Source organism: Lagopus muta, chromosome 2 (genome assembly GCF_023343835.1).
Source record: "Lagopus muta isolate bLagMut1 chromosome 2, bLagMut1 primary, whole genome shotgun sequence".
In the NCBI taxonomy this organism is placed as follows: Eukaryota; Metazoa; Chordata; class Aves; order Galliformes; family Phasianidae; genus Lagopus; species Lagopus muta.
The window spans coordinates 93,759,959-93,782,734 of NC_064434.1; the positions used below are offsets into that span (position 1 = coordinate 93,759,959).

At 46.8% G+C, this 22,776-nt stretch overlaps 2 protein-coding genes across 2 annotated transcripts; one reads left to right on the forward strand and one right to left on the reverse strand.

The window, feature by feature from the left end:
* Positions 1 to 154: 154 nt before the first annotated feature.
* SRSF7 (serine and arginine rich splicing factor 7) lies at positions 155 to 7,028 on the forward strand. The gene is made up of 9 exons (XM_048936220.1): positions 155 to 287; positions 574 to 754; positions 903 to 1,079; positions 1,964 to 2,038; positions 2,125 to 2,226; positions 2,474 to 2,527; positions 4,729 to 4,773; positions 5,376 to 5,411; positions 6,717 to 7,028. Exons 1-9 carry the CDS (start codon positions 260 to 262, stop codon positions 6,769 to 6,771), a joined length of 753 nt encoding a protein of 250 aa, XP_048792177.1. The 5' UTR covers positions 155 to 259; the 3' UTR covers positions 6,772 to 7,028.
* GALM (galactose mutarotase) lies at positions 6,501 to 16,618 on the reverse strand. Its single transcript, XM_048936219.1, has 8 exons — positions 16,328 to 16,618; positions 15,208 to 15,362; positions 13,063 to 13,269; positions 11,569 to 11,650; positions 9,928 to 10,069; positions 9,679 to 9,853; positions 9,412 to 9,520; positions 6,501 to 6,754 (listed from the first exon to the last, which is right to left on the reverse strand). The coding sequence occupies exons 1-7, from the start codon at positions 16,521 to 16,523 to the stop codon at positions 9,443 to 9,445; spliced, it is 1,035 nt and encodes a 344-aa protein (XP_048792176.1). The 5' UTR covers positions 16,524 to 16,618; the 3' UTR covers positions 6,501 to 6,754; positions 9,412 to 9,442.
* Between the last annotated feature and the right edge of the window lie 6,158 nt (positions 16,619 to 22,776).

Below are 22,776 nucleotides of genomic sequence, written 5' to 3' on the forward strand. Positions count from 1 at the left end.
GTCTCTTTCCTCATTTGTTTCATTGTCGCTAGTTTAATTGTCCCCCTGAAGGACTAAGCCGCCCGCCCCCAGGATCCGTCCCCTCAGGCGATAACGGCCGTAACCGCCGTCGCCACAGCAACCGCCGCTTCCCGCCCTGCCCTCCGGCGCCCGCCGCCGCCCCGTGCGCATGCGCGCCGCCTGAGGGCCGCGGGCAGAGAAGGGAGAGGAGGGCTGGCGCGTGCGCGGCGCGGAGCGGCGGTTTGGTGGAGCCGTTGGGATGTCGCGTTACGGCCGCTATGGAGGCGGTGAGCTCCCGGGGCGGTGCGAGGCGGCGGGGAATGCAGTCGGCGGGGATCCGTGGGACGGGGGAGGTACCGAGGAGAGCCGAAGCCATCGGCGAGGGAGCGAAGGAAGGAGGGGAAGAGGAGAGGCGAGGTGAAGCGGCCGCGACCGCCGCCGCCGCCATTTTGCGTCAGCGGCCGAGGGAAGGGGGGGAGGCAGCGCGTGCCGCCGCCGTGCTGAGGGCGGGAGGGAGCGGGCGGCGCGGACAAGATGGCGGCCCCGGCACTGACCCAGCGCTTCCCTGCGCAGAGACCAAGGTGTACGTGGGGAACCTGGGCACGGGCGCGGGCAAAGGCGAGCTGGAGAGAGCCTTCAGCTACTATGGGCCGCTGAGAACCGTGTGGATCGCCAGGAACCCGCCGGGGTTCGCCTTCGTGGAGTTCGAAGACCCGAGGGATGCTGAAGATGCTGTCCGTGGACTCGATGGGAAGTACGTGAGCGTTCCAGGTGTTGGCAGGGGTTACGGTCGTTTTTTAGACTGGAGAGAGAATCAGGGTCTGGTCACTGGTTCTTCTCCTTTTTGTAGTTCTGCCATAAGCAGCAGCGGCTAACTTGGGGGAATCGTGGACTTGTTGCAGGGTGATCTGTGGCTCCAGGGTTCGAGTGGAGGTGTCGACGGGCATGCCCCGTCGCTCCCGTTACGACAGGCCTCCTGCGCGGCGCCCCTTCGACCCCAACGACAGATGCTATGAGTGTGGTGAGAAAGGCCACTATGCCTACGACTGCCATCGCTACAGCCGCCGGAGGAGGAGCAGGTACGGGCGGGATGGAGCGGCGGGGTTGCTTCGCCAGTTCACTTTGTGTACCACTTCTTAGCAAAGAACAGAATGTTACACCAGTTTTCTTTAAACTTTAACTCTAGATTAAATGTATAGGTGTATATTACGTTATGTTGATATTTCTATCAAATGTTGCTATCTTAATAATCAACCTGGTCAAAACCTTTCAGGTTTCTTCGTTTGAGTCAGTCGCCTTGATTCAGAATGTCACGAGCCTTAAGATTTCATGCTGAGGCGCCTTGCAAATCCGACACTTAAGATCCTCCTAGACCTTGAGGTGATCAGCATAAGAGGCCAGATCCCCTCGAGCCATCTCCACCTAGCTCGACCTTATTCTTTAAGGGCAGAAAATTTGAGACGGTGACCGCCGTAACAGTAAATTTGGCTTTCAATTGGGGCCCCCCCCCTCCGGTTTAGAAAGAGGAACACCAGATTGACCACATTCCCAGCTAGAAAAATCTTCTTGCGTCAATCAAGCCTCACCCTGGCTCATTGGGCTGTCAGTTTGATCGTCGTTAGATTGAAGAGAACACCTAGATGCAGCGATCGGCTATAGATACTTCTAGATCGTCTAGATCTGCTAGACCTTGGGCCAAAGAGGGTCGACCTGCAAACTTGCAAGGTTTATTTTAAATACGCATTACAGTATTTTTTTATTCTAATGTAATTCTGCAATGTAATTCAGCTTTTAACATTTTTCTAGGTAGTAAAAATGCTCAAGACAAGTAGGCCCAGGCATTTTTTCCAACTGACAGATGCTAGTTATTTAGTTGTCTGAAAATTCTGACTTCAGCAGGGCCTCACGAGCACTGTTGGCTGAGGCTGTTTTCTGATACGTGTTTTCTCTAACCTAAACCCAGGTCCCGGTCTCGATCCCGCTCCAGGTCCCGAGGAAGAAGGTATTCTCGCTCACGCAGTCGAAGTCGTGGTAGGAGGTATGCTTCTGTTTGCTTCTTCTTGTTTTTTTGTTTGGCTTAGAGTTTTTTATGCAACTGAACAACTTTATTTGACTCTTCTGCAGGTCCAGGTCTGCTTCCTATCGTAGGTCGCGGTCAGTTTCACCTCGTAGGTCTAGATCTGTTTCTCCACGCCGGTCCCGCTCGGGTTCCTTGAAGAGATCAAGGTAATAATTTTTTAGAAGTTTTCGGCTTTGTGTTTGTTCCTGTTTCAGAAACTTTTAGAAGCATTCTTTGCCTGATAATTCTAGTTAAATTTATAATAATCCTGTTAGTTTTTGAGACCGTAGAGTGCTGCATATCCCATGTAAAATTTTGATGCCTAAAATGTCAAACGATCATGCAGGATTTATATTTCAATGTATAGATGTTATGTAGTGCTGTAACAGTCTTTGATGATGTTTTTCATTTTAGGTCAAGGTCAAGATCAAGGTCGAGATCCAGATCTGTTACGTGGCCCCGAAGCAGGTAGGTTACATAGCTGAGGGTTACGTAGTAAAGTTAGTTGAGGCTGTTGAGGTTTTCTGTCAGATGTTAAAATTTTCAGGAAAAAGCACGTGTTCCCTTTAGTAACACAGGGTTCTGAAGCTTCTATAGACTAGTGCAGAACACTGTACTTTCTCTTGTTTGGTCTGTTAAGTTTGTTGGCTTGTGTGTGTGTGTGTGTGTGTGTGTGTTTAACACACCGGTGTTATCTTGGTATTTATGGTGATTGGAAGTACTGTTTTCTTTAATTTGCATTATTTGTTTGTGTAACAAACATAGACTTTATGATTTTTATTTTTTTTTTCATTTGCTTTATGTAGCACATAAGAAACTCCGGATTCTTCCAGATACACGTCAGAAATTAGGGTGCTCTTCTGATAGCGTGTATATAATGCATGTAACCTGGAAAGTGCTGTAGGACTTTTTAGTGCAGTTATAGCTGTTTCCAGCTGTCTTGTGTACTTGTCCATTCATTCACAAGTGTCACTTTGCAGTAGCTGAATTAAGTGTGTGATAAACACTACAGCAAGTTATTTTGTACTATCCAACGTACTTTTAGAACAATACCAGATTTGAGAGAAATACAGGATGCCTTTAATTCTCCTTAATGTTGTGGTTATTGTTTCCTTGCTAAGTGAGCATAGTGCATGTTTCTTGTGAGCTTGTCAGATATGTGGCTGGCATGGGTGACCTGGATGTCTTCAGGCAGCTGCTTTGTTCAGTGGAGACTGCTCTTTGCCCACCCTGTTCCTTGGTCTGCTGTTCTGCTTTAAAGACTGCTCTTAAACATAAGAAACACAATAGGCTTTGGTGAAGAGACAAAACAAAAAAAGGAATCTTCAGCTGGATTAACAGATGTGGATTCTTCTGAGGATGAAGATTTCATTATTAAAAGGTGGTATAGAGGCTTTTATGAGGAGTGGTATGGAGAGCTGTACAGAGTTCCTAGGGAAAGAAGAGATGGAGACCAGAAGATGGCTCAGTTAAGAGCAAAAAATCATACAGGCTTTTCAGAACCTAGTGAAAAGAGAAGGGAATTTGCCTGAGGTAGCAGAATGATGCTTTTGCATTGATCAGATGCACTTTTTCTCTCCCTCTTGCTAAAATCTGTTGAATCTTAATACCAGTTGTTGCAGTGTGATTTAACTGTGGCTCGTCACTGTTCACTGAGTATGATGAGCAGAAAGTAGCTAAGGTCAGCGGGCTCTCAAGGGGAAAATTCTGTTGATGCTATTATCATTATTTTCTTTTTTTAGTACCAGGATTGTTTTCTGCATTGTAAAGGGTGCTCCTGAAACTCTGCATTGTGACACATTTCTTAGTAATTTAGTGGTTGAGGTGGAGGAAATTTCATACACAGAAGTACAGAGAAAAGGCAAAACTTTGACGTTCAATCTGTAATGAAGTCATTGTTAAATTTATATGTCAGGCAGTTGAAAGACAGGTTTTTTTTTTTCTTGAAGAATCAAAGGAATGCAAGACACCCAGAGACAGACTCTTGATTCATAGGGAAGAAAGTCTGAAGAAAGTATTGCGTGATGTTTGCTGGACTGGCAGCATCAAAGAGTACATGTGGAAGCAGTCATGGAAAGCCATGGATAGGGAAAGTAGAACACTTCCTTTGGGAACTTAGAAATTTCACTTCTTGTAAGTGATGTTAGTGTTCTGATGCAGCAGTTTTATCTCCAAAGGGCTGGAAAAGACTTAAAGCCTTTTCACAATGCTTAAATTTGACAGATCTGAAAGAATATTTTTGTCAGGTGCATACGAAAGATGAAGTACACTGAGAAGACGACATTTATAGGAGTGTACTGCCCGCAGCTAGTTTCAGCTGTAGTGGTAGCTGTTGCTCAAGGCTAATAATACTCGCAAGTTTAAAGTCTGGTGTTTTATGAGCTGTGTGAAGATACTGGTCTGAACTTGGGTGGTTGATGTGTTTCCTGCCTCTTGCACCAGCATGCATAAGTTGTTGGCCTGGGACCAAAGTCCGGAGTAACATGTACAGCATCTGTTTGAAAGCGTTCTTCTGAAAGATAGTTAACTGAAGCCCTGTGAGTTTCCAGCATTCTGTCTGCATTTAGCATGATGGTTCTTCTATATTTAGTATAAACCTTGCTGTCTCAGATGTGGTGATATGCATGCCACTGGCTTTCTTGCTGAGCTGTTTTTACTTCTTGTTGTAGGTCTAGGTCTCACGGCAGATCTAAATCTGGCACGCCGGCTAAGAGGTGAGCATACAGTGACATCTATAATTTAGTGTTGTTTTCATGTGATTAACAAAGCCTCTGGTCCTCTAGAGGAAAAAAAAGCCCCTAAAACATGAGTGTCTAATTAATCCATTTCAGATACGACAGTGATTATAAAATTTCCTCTACAGGCCTTTGGAATATGTTCTTTATCTGTCTTATTGTTCCTAATAGCTCTTTGCAGTTTCTAGTTCAGTACTGTTTTGCTTGCTTGTTTTGTGCTCAGTTCTGTTTTATTCTCCCAACCATCAGAGAAAAGGTTATATTAATACTGCTGAATTGAAGGAATCTATGCTTTTTTTTCCCCTCTTAATGCCTCACCTGTACAATCCCTTTTTTTCCTGTTTTCTTCACTAAAGATGGTTGCATAAATGCAGTGTCCATACTAAACAAATGGAGAATCCCCCCAGTGTGAAAGCTGATGGGGAAGCTTTGTCATCTTCAAGAGCTTCTGCCTAGAATCCCATAATAATTCCACTGCTCTGCTGCTGTGGTGGTTTTCATGTTTGTTGGCTGTTTTATTGGGGGGGGTGTGTGTGTGTATTTTAACTGTATACTGCAATGATTGTGTTCTGTTTTGACAGTCGATCAAAGTCCCGATCACCATCTCCAAAGAGAAGGTATGTTGGTCTCTTGGTCTCTGCTGGTAGCACATACTGTAGGACTGGCATTTTAGTATCTGTCTGCTGAGGAGTGTGACTGCTGCCTGTAGGAAAATACCGGGGAGCTATTTTTCTGAGATCTCTTTGCCAGAGATAACATGACTGTGGTTTGATGTGTGGTGATACAGATGCGGAAATAAGAAATTCCTCAGTGTGCCGTTAGATGCCTTGCCTTTGGCTGCTCCTGTGTTAACTAGGAGTTCACTAGTTCTTTACTGCACAGAGACTTTCTGCTGGTGAGCTTGAAACACAGAATAAATGTGGGATGCAGCACTGAGTCTCATTAAAAGCTGCAGTGGGTCTGTGAAGGTAGAGTGGAGTAACCTGTAACAGTTGGGAAGGGAAGATTGAGTCTGATTTTACTGCTGTTGCTTATAGGTTTTTTTTTCCCAAAAAAAATGCTGGTAAATAATTCTGTTTGTGGACATACATGTAGTGACAGAATAGGCTGCTATATTTTAAAATTATTTTTACATACTTTTAGAACTTCTGTTAGACTGTTTACATGGGTTGATTGTGATAGGACAAGGGGGAATGGTTTTAAACTAAGACGTGAGGTTTCGGCTGGATATTAGGCTTTTCACACAGAGGGTGGTGGCACACTGGAACAGGTTGCCCAAGGAGGCTGTGGATGCCCCATGCCTGGAGGCATTCAGGGCCAGGCTGGATGTGGCTCTGGGCAGCCTGGTCTGCTGGTTGGCAACCCTGCACACAGCAGAGGGGTTGAAACTGCGTGATCATTGTGGTTCTTTTCAACCCATGCCATTCTTTTTTTTAAAGTATAATAATTCTTTTTAAAGCTTCACTATTAGTTCTAACTTCACAATTACAGGGGAATTGAACCAAATGCTTGTTATATCTAAGTGATCACCATGACTGGTCTTGGCATCTTGCTGTATAATGATGTATCCTGCCTTCTGTGAGAGCCACTACCAGTTGTACAGTTCAGATGACTTCATGATCATCTCATTTAAATTGCAGTACAATAATAACAATATAATTAATACAATTATACACATACAACAAAATAGGAAAATGCAGAGGAGGTGAAAGTAAAAAATAAATGTATTATCTCATCATTAGCCTACTTATGTTGTCAACAGTAATTGGTTATTTTATTTAGGAAAAAAAAGAGAAAAAACAGTGCCTGAAGGGTTAGTACTTCAGTGCCTGAAGTAGTGCAGGTATCCTCCTGATCTTCTTCCCATTTTGTGAATCCCGGATCACTGCTGAAATATTAACTGCAGGTTCTTTTCCTTCCAGTCGTTCGCCATCAGGAAGCCCTCAAAGAAGTGCAAGCCCTGAAAGAATGGATTAAAGTTATGAATTTAACCTTTTAGGAAGAAAGTTATTTTGCTTACATTATTATAAGGGATTTTGTGGTGTCTTTGTAAATGTAAGAATGTAGATAGAAGAGTATATCAATTAAAATTTGGCATGATCTGGGTCTTCTGAGTTAGTCACACCAATAGACTAGCACAGGTCTCTTTTTATTGTTGAATTAACTTCCTGTGATATGAAAATGTGGGACTTTTTTATTGGCACATTGAAATAAAATGTGTATTTTTAACTAAAGCTTCTCTGTAGTAACCCTGCTGCTTCTGTTAACGTGGGGGTAACTCTAGCTGTGTGCCATGTAACGTGGATGGGTGATGGCTAAGGGGGGAATGATTAATAGCGTCCTCTCAAACTGGTCACACTTACTGTTGGATCATCTGAAGGAAGGATCGCCTCCTGCTTTCTTTTAAGGCAGAACTTATCTCCTCTGTCTGCAGATGGTGAAAACTTTGCATATGCCTTTTTAATCCCTTTATGGGCATTTGTTTTTTGCACTGATCTAATAAGCACTGCAGTTGTAATCTGCAATTCCAAGAATCAAACAATAAGTTTTTGTTCAAAGACTTATTTTAAGTGAATACATCTGCAGAAACATCCAAACATACAGCAATGATAACGTGAGCGCTTCCTCGACTTGTTGCATTTTTAGTTATTTCATCTACTCGTATGAAGCAGACTTCATATGTCTCAAAGCATGTTTTCCTTCTCTGGGGGAAGAGGTAAGGTGGTCTGACCTACTTTCTGAGGGTGCATGTGCTCAGGAGGCAAAAGGAAGTGTTATGAGGCTTTCTGCTTTTGGCCTGAACTTTCCTCCTCAAGTGAAAGACTCACGGCTGACCCCAGGAAATCAAACCTGCTGCACAGAATGGGTATGGCCTTAAAGCAGCCCGAATCCTGGAGACAGTTGTGTTAATGAAGCTAATTTCTTGCAGCATCTGCACCACCTGCAGGTTTAATGATTCTATATAGTTCTGTCACTCTGTACTTGTCCTCATTCTGTAGTGAAGAATTGCATGATGCAGCACTTTGTTGAAACAGATCACAGGACTGGAAACAGCGTTAGACTGAGCAAACAAATGGTTGGAGGGGAAAAAAGCTGACATACTTTATTCATCTATTTTTTCATAATGTGATGGGAGAGCTACCAGAAACATGCCAGTTTTGGTGGTAAAAGAAAGTGAAGAACTAAAACAAGTTTCTGCCCAAAGCACTGAAGTGGAAAAGTGTTTGGGCTGCTGAGATCTCTAATGGCAGATTGCTTTCATTGTGTACATCGTAACAGAGCTTCTTAAATGCAAGATGACAAAATTAACTTCGCTCACTCCTTTGGTAACCCATGGGTTTGGGGTGTTTTTTTTCCTTCTGTTGTTTTTGTTTGTTTGTTTCTTAATCTGGTTTCCTGTTAATAACAAGTTTGTGGCACTGAGTAAGTAGTGCAGATGCTGAACATACTGTCGTGTTACTGCAGTGTTTGGCCTTTATCCATCATCCTGATGTGCTTGGTGGCTTGGTGTCCATGTGGACACCGCCGTGGTGCTTAGCAGTGAGACCCAATGTTTCATTGGCCAGGTGCAGTAATCTGTATTTTAGCAATATTTATAACGTTCTTCCAGAGGAGCGATGGGGTGGCATAAAATGCTGCCCTGGAATGAAATACCTGAAGCCTGTGACTTGTGCTTGGAATGCTTGTTGGTTGTGTACCTGCCTGCCCAGCTCATAGCACACCTGGTGAGAAGCACGTGTATGCTGCTGCTCTGGAATTTGATCAGCTTTTTTCTCTTCTGTACTCATGAGGTAAACCTACTCCCTAATAAACCTGCAGACTGACACGACAGCTGTACTGGTACCTGTTTTTCAGTACCCAGAGACACCACGGAAGATGAATCCCTGTGCATGCTGTCGGGGCAGCTTTACTGGCTACTGTGGCCTGATGCAAAGGACAGGAAGCACTGCAGAGAGGTGTGAAGGGGCAGCTACAAATCCCATGGCCAAAACAGAGTACGCTACTAGGGTGTCTGCTGCCGCTCTGGGCTCGAGTCATCCTCAGGGTTCCTGCTTCATTCCTGTAGCCAGGGTATGTGGAAGATGCTTTTGTGTAGTTATTGCTGTTGGCTTCAAAACAGGCGTTAAGCCAGAGGAGCTGGCAGTGAGCCAGTATAATTCCAGCACTCCTTCCCTCCACAGGCTGTGTGTGTATGTGTGTGTGCAAGCGGGACACTTCTGTCAGCTGTGATCGCAGGGTGCCCTTGGGTTAGTTGACCTTGAGTTATGGGGCAATTCTGCACAGCTGAGTAATGCAACAGCCAGCACCTCTAGTGCTGTTTTGGGACTAGCTGATGCTCTGAAATGGCTGCTGAGCCATATCTCCATCAGTCCCCTGCTGTAGGTTGAGCTCTGGTAGGCTGTGTCCCTAAATGCTGTTTTCAGAGCAATTTTCAGTGGAACAAGGCTTGTTGTGCAGCAGTGAGGCTGGGGAGAGGATGAGGGCAGTGTAGAGACAGGAGAGCAGTGGAGTTAAAGTATAAACAATGCAGACAGAAAGAAGAAAGCTTCCAAGTGGGTTCTGGGGCAGCTCCTGTGACCTGCAGGGTTTTTGAGGGAGCCTGCTGGAGATGCTTACCCCTTCCTGTAGCAGGAACTGGCCTCTCTCCTCAGGCAGTGCCAAAGCACAGCCAGGTGGTGTGGTTGTATTCCTCCCCGGGCAGGAGCAGAGGACAGGGGAAGTGAGGCTGCGGAGAGGCAATGAGTACTGCTGAGCATAGTGGCACCAGGGAGGACCGTGTGCCCACGGCCTTCCTGGTGCAGAACCCCAGGGCATCTCCCCACCATGGGCATTTCTTACAGCTCTTCAAACGGACCCAGAAGCCACAGGCTCTTAGTGGCTCACCTTGTTCACAGCGTCGGGCCAGTTTTGGGTTTCCAGACAGAAAGCTGAGTGCTTGGGGTAGATGGCAGCACCTTTGCCCTTCAGGGAGCCATCCAGGTTGTTCCCAGTGTAGAACTGGAGGCCAGGCTGGGTGGTGTGAACCTCCATGGTCCTGCCGCTGGGCGGGTGGTGAGCCCTGCACAGAAAATCCTGTGGGTGGGCGAGTGGATGCTGGTGCTTCAGGGGCACCCTCAGGGCTGCTAGCCTTACCTGGCCACGAGGCGCCGAGTCTGCCCCAGCGGCAGGCAGAAGTTGTGATCGAAGCCATCCAGGTGGAACTGCTTCAGGTGCTTCCCCAACTGCACCGGCTGACGGAGGTCAAAGCCAGTGCCCTGCACGGCAGCCACCTCCCCTAGGCCAGGAGAGCAGCAGCATCAATGCTTGCATCCAGTGCCCCGCGCACCAGAAAGCTGTGCCAGGCTGAGGCACCACCACAGCTTCAGCCTCTGCTCCCTGCGGCTCTGCACTGGTTCTGCTCCGCAAACCCTCAAAACCATCAGGCTCCCTATGACAAGCAGTGAATTTGTGTGGCTTCTGAGCCTAAGAGAAATGCTTTTACAGCTGCAGAACAGCAAAACACCTTGAGGGGAAAAAAAAAAAAAAAAAAAGCCACGTTGATTACAGCACTGATGTAAAATACAGCACCGTTGCACCTGAGCAGTCTGTGCTTAATAGCTGTACAAACCTCATCTTTGCCTCTGGGGCTAAAACCATATGCAGTTTTATCAGCCTCAAGGGCTAAGGTTACGCAAAGCTTTGAGTGAGTGCTGCGAAAAGCTGGGGAGAGAGCTAGCTGCAATTAAGATGCAAAAGCAATTAATTACCCCCCAGGACAGTTGTTATTGAGTGTAACCTGCCAGTGCCCTGATGGAATCAGCAGGGAGAAGCAGGGCAGTGGGTTTGCTACAGCATTGAGTTTTTCCCCAGCTTAGCAACGTGCCAGGCTGAGCAAAAGCTGCTGCAACTTGGAAGCCCCACTCTTCCAGGTGCAAGCTGGTGCATGCATGCACAGTGGTAAACGCAGGCATAACACTACTTCTATCAGGCACCTGAGGTTAAAAACTTTCTTGTCTGCTTTGTGTTTTAAGCTTATTTTGTCTCAGTCAGATGTTTCTTTTTCTTTTTTCCTTTTTGTGAAATAATGCTTCCAATTCCTAAAAGCAACCTCTTCCAACATCAAACCTGGTGTGAGATCTGTTTTGCACTGAGGTTGGCTCTTGCTGCAGCTCAGTGCGGTTGCTTGCACAGCTCAACAGGAGGGTGCTGGAGTGGGCACCAGGAATGCATGCTCTGCCTCAGCTTGCTTGGATTGTTTAACTTGGAGGCAGGATCTTTCATAGGGAGAAACAGTGATGGGAAAAACAAGCCAACAACAAAAACCAACAACTAGGAAGCTCTGTTTTCCCCGTTTCACCCCCAAATCAAGATGGAGTACAAGAAGTTGCCAGTCTGCTTCTATGCTCTGAGGCCAGAGGAAACAGCAATGTCACCCTCATTGAATTAACCTGCTTAGCATGCAAAATGCGTTGTCTTCCTTCACAAGCTTTCCTCTTTCTGATCGTTAAAAGACAGGAAAGAAAAGCACTGGGTTTGTGTGCTCAGGCTCCCAGCCAGCAGTGCTTGCCCCCTGTCCTTTTGTAGAGATGGGTGGATGGATCATTTTGTGTAGGAGGGGCAATGCCAGGATCCTGGGCAGCAAGAACTCTCCTGCTTGGGCATGATCTTGTGGAAACATGATTTGTGGAAATAAGGCCGTGTTATTCCATAGAACATCCCAGTATAGGAGTATGGTAAAGCCAAGCTCTCTACAAACCCCCGTCTGTGAAGCTCTCTCTGCTATGTGTCACTCACCAGTTGGTATCTTGGTGTCATCCACAGGCAGGTAGGAATCCGCTTCAATAGAAATCTCATGGTCATAGATATCAGGCGAGCCCTATGGGAGGAAGGGAAATGCTGGGATTCCTGCAGGGGTCTTCAAACACCCAGGTGTGGTGATGCTGCAGCTGATCTTGTAGTGCCTGGGGGGCATCCTGGGCATTTTCCACCTTGTCCTCATTAGAGGACAAGTTGCCAGCATGGGTGAAAGGCTGTGTGGGACCTCTTCCATGGGACTATCAGCCTGAACTTGCACCTTGCCAAGCACTAATACTGCCAGCTGGCTAGCCTAAATATGCCAGCATATAGTAGCAGGCAAAAAGGGGGAGGAAGCAAGCACGGTGGGAAGAGCAGCCTGTGCTCCTGCTCATGCTCCTCTTCCTCCCTGGCAGCCTCAGGGATACTGGCAAGGGACTTGCTGGGCAGGAAGAAGAACAAAGTCAAAGCTAAACCTGCACGTTACTATCTAACCTGAGCAGTAGTTTCATGCCCAAAGGTCTCCTGTTCCTCTGGAAATACGCCTGAGCTGCATTCCATAGGTGTTGATATTGCTGTATGGCTAGGAGGACAATCTGAGAGTAAGCTACTTACTGCACTGCCATTTTTAGGGCAATATTGTGAGCAGACCTGCAGAGAAAATCTGGAATGCTTCTCACTAAAGCTTTCACAGGTCTCTGTTACACATTTTCCCTTCCTGTGCCCTCTGCCTAGGAATATGTAATTGCCCAGGTCCTCTTCTTCCAAACCAAGTTATAAATACAAAGGTGCAGGAGACCAAAGTGCAGCTGCAATGCAGTGCCAATCACTGTGGGTCTGCTCTGCACCCACTGATGCCCCACTGTACAACTCTGGCCATGTCACATCCCTTCTCCATGATGTTGTTTCTCCTCCTATTTTGACCTGGATCTTTATCTGCTACACTGACTGGTCTCAGCTGCAGCCTCCAGACAAGGGTTTCAGTACCTTGTCTCAAAGAGACTCGTAGAGGCCAGCCAAAAATACCAGTCTATCACTAGGAGATGCCAATTCTGCACCTCCTGTGTAATCTTTCCAAGGGTCCACAACCAGCAGAGGGCAAAACTACCCAACCGCAAACAAAAGAAGGGGTAATATTAATTACTGGGTGGCTGTGTTCACAAAGCACTGGGATAATGCAGCCTTCCTTGAGGTCTATGTGAGGTCTTTTGCAGCTTGTAGGCTGGGACACCATTGCTTTGTCCCCACAAGTCACCACCTTTTTGAGTTTCCTTTTCTCCTTTGCTGAAAATACTCCTCCCTACGCTAGATGCTGGGAATGTCCTGAAGCAGTCAGTGCTAGCCTCCCTTACCCCATCTCCTGCCAGCAGGATCTGACAGCTGAGGCCACCATGCTGGTCCCAACGATCCCACGCAAAGCCTTTCCCAGTGGGAGCCTGGGCTTCTTCACTCCTACATGGACCCCTCTATGGGGTTGGGTCTCCCCATACCTACCTGCCCTGCCAGGTTAAAGTACGCATGGTTGGTCAGGCTGATGGGTGTCTTCTTGCTGGTCTGGGCTCGATAGTTGATAGCCAGCTCACTGCCATTGAGCGTGTAGGTGACCCAGACCTTCAGCTCACCGGGGTAGCCCTCCTCACCGTCAGGGCTGAGCCGGTAGAAGCAGACACCGTTTGGGAGGATCTGGGGGCTCCAGAGAACCTGCAAGGACAGTGTGTTAGTGCTCCTCTCTCCTTCCCCAGGCTGGGATGAAGCTGGGGACAAAAGGCACACAGGGAAGCGTGCACTGAAACAAAGGTTTCTGTCGATCACCTTCTCTGCTCTTTCTCCTAGGAAAAAAAGAAAAAAGAAAAAAAATACAAAATAACCCAACATCCTCTTGCTGGGGAAAAAAAAAAAGTGGGTATCGGTAGAAAACACAAACATTAACCTGCTGGCTCTAGGTGACCAAGGAAAACAAGTTTTTCCATGAGTAACTGAAGAAAGGAGGCAGTTTGCTATGGTGGGGCATCTATTCTGGAACTCTGTTACTCCATGCCTCAAAGGGCCTGGGCTGTGATTGATTTTTACTTTGCAGTTGGATCTATCCCCCCTCCTGTGGATCTTTTGGTAGGCAACATCAGCTCATCAGGCTGCTGCCTTTCCTGGACTAACTCAGGGCTGGCTTTTAGGGCGCTGGTAGCAATGTAAAATATAAACTGTGCTAAGGTAAGTGGTACCTGATGTGTAGCACTGAATCCTTGGAGATTTGCAGCTAACAGATAGATGTTTCTATCAAAGAAGACAGATCTAGAGGCAGGAGCTGGATCATGCCACTGGAGTGACTGCTTTCATGCCTTGTGCAGAGATCACAACTGGAGAGGACTCATCAAAATGCAACATTTCACCAAGGTTGCCAAATATGATAACCAGGCTGTGGATCCTGCACCAAGTACAGCTTCAGTTCCCACTGCCGTGGGATTCTAGTTTAATATTTTGAGTTTCTGCTTAAGTTCACCTGAGGAAATCTATTTATGGTCAGTTAGCATGTAGACATTTTTAAAGCTAGGAAAGTTATTTTTCTGAAGTTTTCCACTTCCCCAGCAACGTGATTAAGTATCACCACCATAAGGCTGAAGCTTCCATGTCATCAAGCCCTGTGTTGATCACTGAGGTCTGTGAGATTATGAAAAAATTGAGATCACCAAGATAGTCACAGCCAAGAGCTATCACATCTTGTTTGTGTTAGGTCTGACCACAGGCCTCGCATGGTGGCTGTCACCTGGCTGAAAGGCATCCAGGGGGAGTCCATGGGTGTCTGATGCCAGGTCACAGAGATTAATCTAATCATGCTGTGTTACTGGTGCTGCCCAACAGTGACATTTTTCCAGACTCTCTGATTCTTGCTTCATCAGGCTGGATGTTCTCTCACAAAACAAACATTAACTAAGGAAAGCATGTGCACCAGCATGTTTGCATGAGTTCCTTTGGGAAGCGAAGGATCAGCTCCTGCTGCTTACACACGCATTCAATTTGACACAGCCTAGGGCTTCAGGAAAGCAGTGACCTCTTGAATCTATTGTGAAATCAGCAGCATGGCCAGCAAGGCTTTTAAAAAAGCAGCCCTTCTACTGACAGATTCTGCTTCTCTTACTACTGACAGAGCACAGGTGGCACACAGACCTCTGAATCAGCTCCTGGGAGAATATAGAAGGGTTCAAAGCCAGTAGGAGGTGATTTTGTATGGGAAGGACAGAAGGGCAGGCTGTGGAATGGAAGGGGCGGTCTTCTCCAGGGCTCCTGTAGTTGGAAGGCTCCACTGCAGCCTGGTGCACAGCAGTATACAGAGCTTCAAGGCAACATCCTTGAAACCACAGGTGTGGATGTATCACTGTGGATCAGTGTTGCCACAGTGGAACAATGTGTGGCACCTGAGGATAACACAAGCGACCCAGGCAAAGCCAAGTACTTTGTGGCTGCTGAAACACCAAAATCTTGTCTTCCTCTCATCCCTGCATGTGCAGCATTTTCAGGGAGCTGAACCAACTCAGTAACCACCAGAAAGTCCTGCAGGGTCAGGACGGAAGACATCATATCTCTTTGCCATGACCCTGGAGGCTGTGTGCTGGAAGCCATGGAACCCACCAGCCCAACATTCACCTTGTCAAAGCCCTTGGCTCCTCCATGCAGTGAGTTGGGTCCATTATTAAGGAATAGCTGATACTCTTTTCCATCCATGGTGAACTTCCCTTTGGCAATCCTGTTGGCAACACGACCTACCACAGCTCCAAAGAAGGGGTGCTTCCTCGTGTATCCTGCATAGAGAAAAAGTAGTGTTCTATTACGTGGAAGGACCAGGGAAGGACAGGCAGTCTCCGGGTGTGCTTGTGGACTCAGAGATTTCCCTCTCAGCTTCCTTCCAGTGCAGGGGGCTGCAGTCCTGGTGTTGCACAGGGCACACAGCTGGCCAGTTCTGCACATGACCTTATTGCTCTCTTCCCATATCTGAAGGGTGCTTACAGTGGGAGTGGGGTTGGTCTCTTCTCACAGGTGACAGGACAAGGGGAAATGGCCTCAAGTTGTGCCAGGGTAAGTTTAGGTTGGATATTAGAAAACACTTCTTTATAGAAAGGGTTGTTAAGCACTGGAATAGGCTCTCCAGGGAGGTGGTTGAGTCACCATCTCTGGATGTGTTTAAAAACCATTTGGATGTGGTGCTCAGGGACATGATTTAGTGGAGGGTTGTTAGAGTTAGGGTAGTATAGTTAGGTCGTAGTTGGATTTTATGATCTTTAAGGACTTTTCCAACCTGAGTAATTCTATGATTCTATATGGGTGCGGCACTGAGGGACATGGTTTAGTGCTAAGCCTCGGTAAGTCGGGCTGATGGTTGGACTTGGTGATCCTGAAGTTACTTGCCAACCTAGATGATTCTGTGTTTCTGTGTTCTTTGACTGAAACAGCTCAGGGAGAGACCTGCAATGTTTACAAATTTGCAGAAAAGCTCAATGAGGGCAGACTTGTTAGAGGGGCACATTGCAACACGGGGCCACCAGTGTCCCCACACCTGCAACACGGGGCCACCAGTGTCCCCACACCCAATGCTAAGCCCAGGACAGGGAGCACGAATTGCACTTAAACAATCCATTAATTGGAGGTGCCTTCAGGAGCGGATCACAGATAGGAGCAATCAAGTAATCTGTCTGATTTCTTTTCTTTTTTTTTTTTTTTTCTCTTTTATTTATTCATTTATTTTTTAAGGAAACAGATTAAGACCCACCTTCGAGCGTGTCAAAGCCCAGGACAATGTCTGCAAACTGCTTGGCCCTGTCTCTTGTCTCCAGTGCGGCGATTATGCACCCAAAGGACAGGATTTCCACTCTGACGCTGTCTGACTGCAGCACAAATTTCTCCACCTCCCCTCCTCCATCCTCCGGGGGCATGTGCCCGAAAATCTCTCTCTTTACCTCTGCCATCTCTCCCCAAGCCCCGTCCTTGCGCAGCTGCTGCGAAGGAAGTCCAGAAGGAAGTGAGGGCAGCTGGGAGTGGAGAACGAGGGTTATGGAGAGCAGAGTTCTAAAAATCACATGATTGCCTCCGGCGTGGCAGAGCTGGGAGGAGTTACACCGTGCAGTCGCTGCCTGGCAGGCTTAGGAGCGTGCTGAGGGAAAAATGAGTTTTTGGAGGTGCGTGCCCCTGGCCTGGGCTCCATTACACACTACATTTTGAAACAGCTGCTTCCAGTTGCCATGGGGAAGCAACCTCAGTGTGCAGGAGAACCCCAGGAATATGAAAGTAATCCGTGCATGCATTCTTCTGAGCACCTGTTTTCAGATTATTTTTTGGGGGGGGGGGGGGGGAAAGGGGAGGAGGGAATCCAGTCTCTAAATATTTATCTCCAGCAAAGGCTTCCCTCCAGGCAACACTGCACACAGCTTCCAAACTGCCCACAAAACAAAGCCTCCACGGGGCGGTTGTGCAACCTGCACTTTGTCAGTGCTGCCTTTCTGCCTGCAGTAAAACACAGGCTGCTGTATTCAGGTGCTTCCTTCCGCACCCTTATGGCCCCGACATCTAAGACCGTGCAGGTGCAAGGGTGATACCACGAACAAATCTGCTCGTGAGCCCTGCACCAGATTTTCAAGCTGGTGGGTAAATCAGAAGAGACATCAGCCTGCACAAAGACACATATTACATGAAAGAGCAACAGAGTGAGCAGTCTTCAGTGTTTGAGCAAGGCAGTTCCAAGAGCCTGGCTTTGATGCCTGCAGGATTGCTAACGGATGTCCCATGCCTGTATCCTTCTTGCCTCTGGCAGATGGCGATGTAGGCAGCTGCAGTAGATCTTCTCAGTCGCTCTTGTTTTATAGAAGAAGTATGTTTCATGGCTGCACATATTGAGGGTCAAATATAAGATCTTTTCATTTTTCCCCTTTTGCTTCTAGTAAGAAAAATGTGGCACCAGTCCTGGACATATCTGACAGTGGCAGCCAGGCATTTCCACAGCTGTGAGCATTCACAAAAAGCTGTTCCACATCTCCTAGGCTTTGGGTTCACCTCTCTCTTACAGTAGTGACCACAACAGCTATTCCTCTGCCTCGAGGCTCTTGCAAACAGGTGGGGCAGTGCATTGTCTGTTTTCTCCTCTTTCTCCTCACTTTCATCACAGTTATCGCACCAGCCTTTTGCAAGCCAACAAATGCCCAAACGCTGGGCACCAAGGATTTGATGGAGTCCCCATCTATAGAAATAGTTAAGAGATGCGTGGATGTGCTGCTGAGGGAAGTGGTTTAGTGATGGGACTTGCTGGATCAGGTTGGTGATTTGGCTTTGGTGATCTTGAAATCTTTCCCAACCTAGATGATTCTGCTATTCCATGATTTATCAGCTCCATCACTGTAAGCGGCCCTGCAGGCTGACATAGGCATGACATGAAGGCAGGCTGTGTGCATGGTCCAGCTTCTCTAATCCGGGCAAGAGGTTTCAGTTGCAAAGGAGAACTGGAAATTCAGATTTGGAGTGAATGGTCCCTTATTTCCCCAACCAAAACCCTAGCAAAAATGCATACCATAAAAAAGGGTGTTTGTGTGTGTGTGTGTGTGTGTGAGGGAGCCATTTACTGCACCATGCATTCTCAGGAAATAGATTTGTTGTGAGAAAAATTACAGATATTTCCCTGAGATCAGCAGGTTGGAAATTCCAGGTGCCTGCAGGGAAGCTGCAATGTTCCAAGGCAGAAATGAAGCATCACTTTACACATGATTGTGCTGTTCCCTTAGGATTCCTTTAGTTTTGTGCTTTTTTAAGATGTTTTGGCTTTTGTTTGTTTATTTGTTTTTAATCCAAAATAAAGTGACTTTGCTTAATATGTGACAGTTAACGAGAAGAAAAAGGCATTTCCATACCCAAATTACAAGCTCCCTTCTTACAAACACTGTCAAAATGAAGCTCAAGAAAAGATTTAGCACTTTTGACGCAAACTTTAGCATCAGTTTTGTACCATAAATCTGAAACAATAAAAAAAAAACATTCTCCATATGACTTCTGCAAGCAACAGCAGAGGAGGAGATCTCATAGAACTCTCATTTTGCAGACACCTATTTGTAATGAGGAGAAGCTGTGGCGGTGTGGTTCTAGGGGAGCTGAAACAGGGAACACAGCCAAGCCAAGATGACCACATGAAGACCAATAACCCCATTACTGACAGTACACACGCTCAGCTGGCACTGCCATGCACTTGCCAGGTCTGACTCCCCGCACAGCAAAATCATCCCTGGGACACAGTCGTTTATCCTATTGCATGTTTCCCTTGATGGCCACTGGAAGCTCTTTGGACATGGAGGCTGTTTCTTATCCAGTGCCATGCAGTACCTGCTGCCCAAGATCCTGTTTTGGTCACTCCTGAGATGCTTCTGTAACAGGCTGCATTACTACACTTCCTTCCATATTTCTGACTTTAGTTTAGCTGTGGCTTTCAGCTTTGTGGGATCCAGAGCAAGACTTTGGGACTCGGCAATGAAAAAATCCTCATGGACAGCTCAGGTTATTGCTGACATTCCTTTTTTGCTGGTAACAACAGCAGTGAACGCTGCAGACGGAGACGAGCTCTGCTGGGGCTGATGGCTGCATAGACACAGCAGAGAATGCAAACATCACTTGTTACACCTCCCAGCATTACAAGCCTGTAATTAAATCCCTTTTCTTTGACAAACTTTGTGTAAGCTGGTGGAGCTGAGCCAACACTGGAGCTGCAGGGAGGTTGCATCTGTGGGCAGAACAAAAGGGGAGACATCCCCTCCTCCATCTTATTGCCTATTTGTCAAGTGCATCTTCAGCTCTGCTGGGTGCTTCACCACACACAGCCTTAAAATGGAGCCTGCACTGCTTTGTGCTTCATCTCTTCAGGGGCAAACACACCGAGCCATTGATTAGGTTATTTTAGGATTGTGGCTTGCTGTTGCTCTGGCGGTCGTTCATCAGCAGCCAGCTACACGTGTTTCAGAAAGCTCTTCAAAAAAACACAGCCACCCAAGAGCACTCCTCACACAGCACGTTTCAGATGTGCCTTTGTGCACGAGCTGTTTGTGCCTCAGCAGTAGCTGAAGAGCCATTCGGATCTGCCGGTTGCTATAGAAATTACTTTCCTTGGGAGCTAAAATAATAGCTTGCAGCTCTTGCAACTTGCTGTTGTGTGGGCTGCCTGGAGCCAGAGACACTTCCATGTAGCACTGGGGGCTGGGGAGCATTCTTGCATACTCTGAGACAGATTTTCCTTTCTCTGTGCTCATGCAGCTACTTTTGAATTTAAGCTTTGCAGAGGATGTGTCGCAGCTCTAAAGGTTCAGAAATAAAAGCTGCCTATGAAATGGCAGGATGGCCTTGCGGCTGAGGTTTCTGATGGGGGTGAAGAAGATTTGGGTTCCGTTTCCATTTCTGCTTCTGAAAGCTGAGGCTATGGGACTGCTCACACTGAGACAACTTTTAGTGCAGGAGACACTGCATAGCAACTTGTGAGGGCTTACAGGTTTTTAGAAGTACCTAAGCGACTCAAGCAGGAAGGCAACAAGCAGGGCTTGGCTTCATTCCTCATTTTTTCACTGGTGAAAGTACTGGGGGGAAGTAGATGCTCCATGGACCTACAGCTCTGCAGAAGTTAGTGGGTCTATAGATAGTTCTGGGCTCCAGGCCTGACTTGCACAGCAGCTCTTGCTATCTGCCCAGGAGACAGAGGAGGGGCAGGAGAAAGAGGCATGAGAAACACTTGGATGCACCTGTGTCAAGAAGCAGGGGTGTGGTGGTCAGGTTTGTGACTCGTGGCACACAGCCTACGTAGGGTCCCATCAGCTGCAGCTAGCACTAGTTTGCTTTTGCAGATGGGGAGCAGCAAAACAGTAAGAGAAGGAGGCAGGAGGGCATAGGATGAAAGGAGAGAGAAAAAAAACAGGGAAAGTATTTTGTATCACAGCACAAACCCTGTGCTGTCCTAGAAAATTCGCTCTCAGATGTGTGCATGACTGCATTGGCAACTGGCAGGGAGATGCCAAATGGAGATAAAAGAACTGCAGACTCTGCTGAAGGCAGCAAGCTCAATCAGTTCCTGTCTGAGCAGCAGCAACATACATAGGTGCAGGGAGGAGGGTGTTTGGGGAAACCACAGGACAAAACCGGGCCTTCGGATGTGAGGCAGCTGTACTTGGCTTAGAGGCAGCTAGTGATAAGAACTTGTTTCACACATGTAGACATGTGGATTTACCTCCTTCCAAATTTAGATGTAGCATGCACCTAAGTTCTGTGCCTGCTCAGTTTTGCTGGAGTTGTATCAGGGGAAAGCTGACTTTGTATATCTACCCACTGTGACTTCATGAGCCTGATTTCTCCACCTCCACCACAAAACTGTCATCTTCAGCTGCCAGCAGCAGCAGCCATTTCACTGGCATTTTCCCTTCCTTGCGAAATCGAAACAACAGAAGCAATACTTGCAAAGTCAACTGCTTCTGTTGAGACAAAATCCGTGCACAGCTGTGTTGCTTTGGGAGTCTGGGAAGATCAATACAATCACACTGTAGGGAAGTTACAACAGATTCAAGCATGGCTATTGCCGCTAGCAAGGTAAAATGGTTCAAAACATTTTGTTGGGATTTAGTCAGAAGAAAATTCTTTGCAATGGGGGCAACATTTTAAGGTTAATCAATAACTGGAGCCTAATGTTCCAGTTATGTTTTCATCATCAAAGGGCAAGACACAAACCACATAACATCATTAAATGTCTGTTTTAGAAACATGTATCCTTTCTGGTAGATCTTCACAGGAGCTTACTGAACAGTGATTCTGGGAAACAACGCATTTCACAAATTGAACACTGCTCGTTTTTGGGAACTGTTGCCTAAGATAAATCTAGTGTTGTGACGTCTTCTGCATTGGAGACTGCAACACTCAGGAGCAAAGAATATTTCCAGAATCTCTGTCTTTGAAACAGAGTAGCTGTTTTAGGAAGAGAATGACACTTCTCGTGCCTGGATGGTTGTGCCCGCAGCTGGCCATTTAGCTGCCCACAGATAGCCATTTAGAGCCAGGCTTTGCTAAAGACATGAACTGTGTCCACTCGATGGGCGAGCTGCTTGTTCAGTCTGCAGGAGAAGCTGCTCTGAGAGTATTTTGGGCAAGAAGCTCTGCAGGGAAATTTCCTAGGTCAGTAAGGCAGCCACACCTCTGCTGCCCTGCTTAGCTAATCCAGAGACCTGGAGAGCCCCATTGCAAAGAGAGTCCGTGGGGTGGATGCTTTGAGGCACAGACAGCATACTTCTATTGGTGTTGGAGTTGCCAATCTCTTCTGGGCATGCTGACAGACGGGCAACTCAACAGCAAGAGGAAAAGATTTCAGAACTGCAGTTATTTCCTGAAACTGTCCAGAAGAAGCAAAAGTAGAAAACCCTTCCCAGATGAGGATGTGAAAGTTCCATTACAGTGTCTTGGAGAACATTCAGTATCTCGTATTTATGCAGAGAAAGGTGATCTTAAGCAGTGAGAGGAAGTACTGAAGAGGCAGAAATGTTTCACTGTTCATCCAAGACAGAATGCTGGCAACCAGGGAGACAGTAACGGTGAAAATCAGACAAACATAAACAGGCAAGAGCTGTGACCCCAGAACTTTCATCTTTGGTGTTGCTGCATTAGTGTGCATGCCAAGACAACAAAATAAAGAGTGTGTAAAGTCAAAAACGTAAGTAATATGAAATAACAAGATACAAATGCAAACTTATTTTGCCCCCCTCCATGCTTATCTTGTTGTGATAAAGGCTTGTTTTCATCAAGGTCTCTCAGCCTGCCTTGGTGCATTGGACAGGCTACAAGCAAGAGCTCTGTCTTTGCCCTCCTCCTACTTGCACAAGAGCCCCAGCAATCCCTGCAGTGCTCTCCTCAACTCTTCCACTGGTGCAAGACTGACTTGTTTTCTTCTCAGTATTTTTCACTACCACTGGGAAGTGTGTTGCTGCCAGGAAAGGTGAACAGGTGCTGGGACCTCCTGTGGAGGGAGGAAGACAGCTTTTGGCCAGGTGGCCAACCAGTAAAGTAGCTCTTACTGTTTTTCAAGGGACTGTTTGAAATGGCTGGGGCTTGACACCACAGATAATGCAATTTTATTTTGTACTCAGATCTGAATATCAGTTCCGAGATTGTTAGCACAGGTATCAGAAAACATGGAGAAAACAGTGAATGATGTACCATGAG

Coding starts and splice junctions, on each gene's coding strand:
- SRSF7 (XM_048936220.1), top strand. CDS start 260: ATGTCGCGTTACGGCCGCTATGGAGGCG. Junction 288..573: donor TTACGGCCGCTATGGAGGCG/GTGAGCTCCCGG, acceptor TTCCCTGCGCAG/AGACCAAGGTGTACGTGGGG. Junction 4,774..5,375: donor TCTGGCACGCCGGCTAAGAG/GTGAGCATACAG, acceptor CTGTTTTGACAG/TCGATCAAAGTCCCGATCAC.
- GALM (XM_048936219.1), bottom strand. CDS start 16,523: ATGGCAGAGGTAAAGAGAGAGATTTTCGGGCACATGCCCCCGGAGGAT. Junction 11,651..13,062: donor ACTTTAACCTGGCAGGGCAG/GTAGGTATGGGG, acceptor TTCCTCCCATAG/GGCTCGCCTGATATCTATGA. Junction 9,521..9,678: donor GGCCCGACGCTGTGAACAAG/GTGAGCCACTAA, acceptor GCCTCTCCGCAG/CCTCACTTCCCCTGTCCTCT.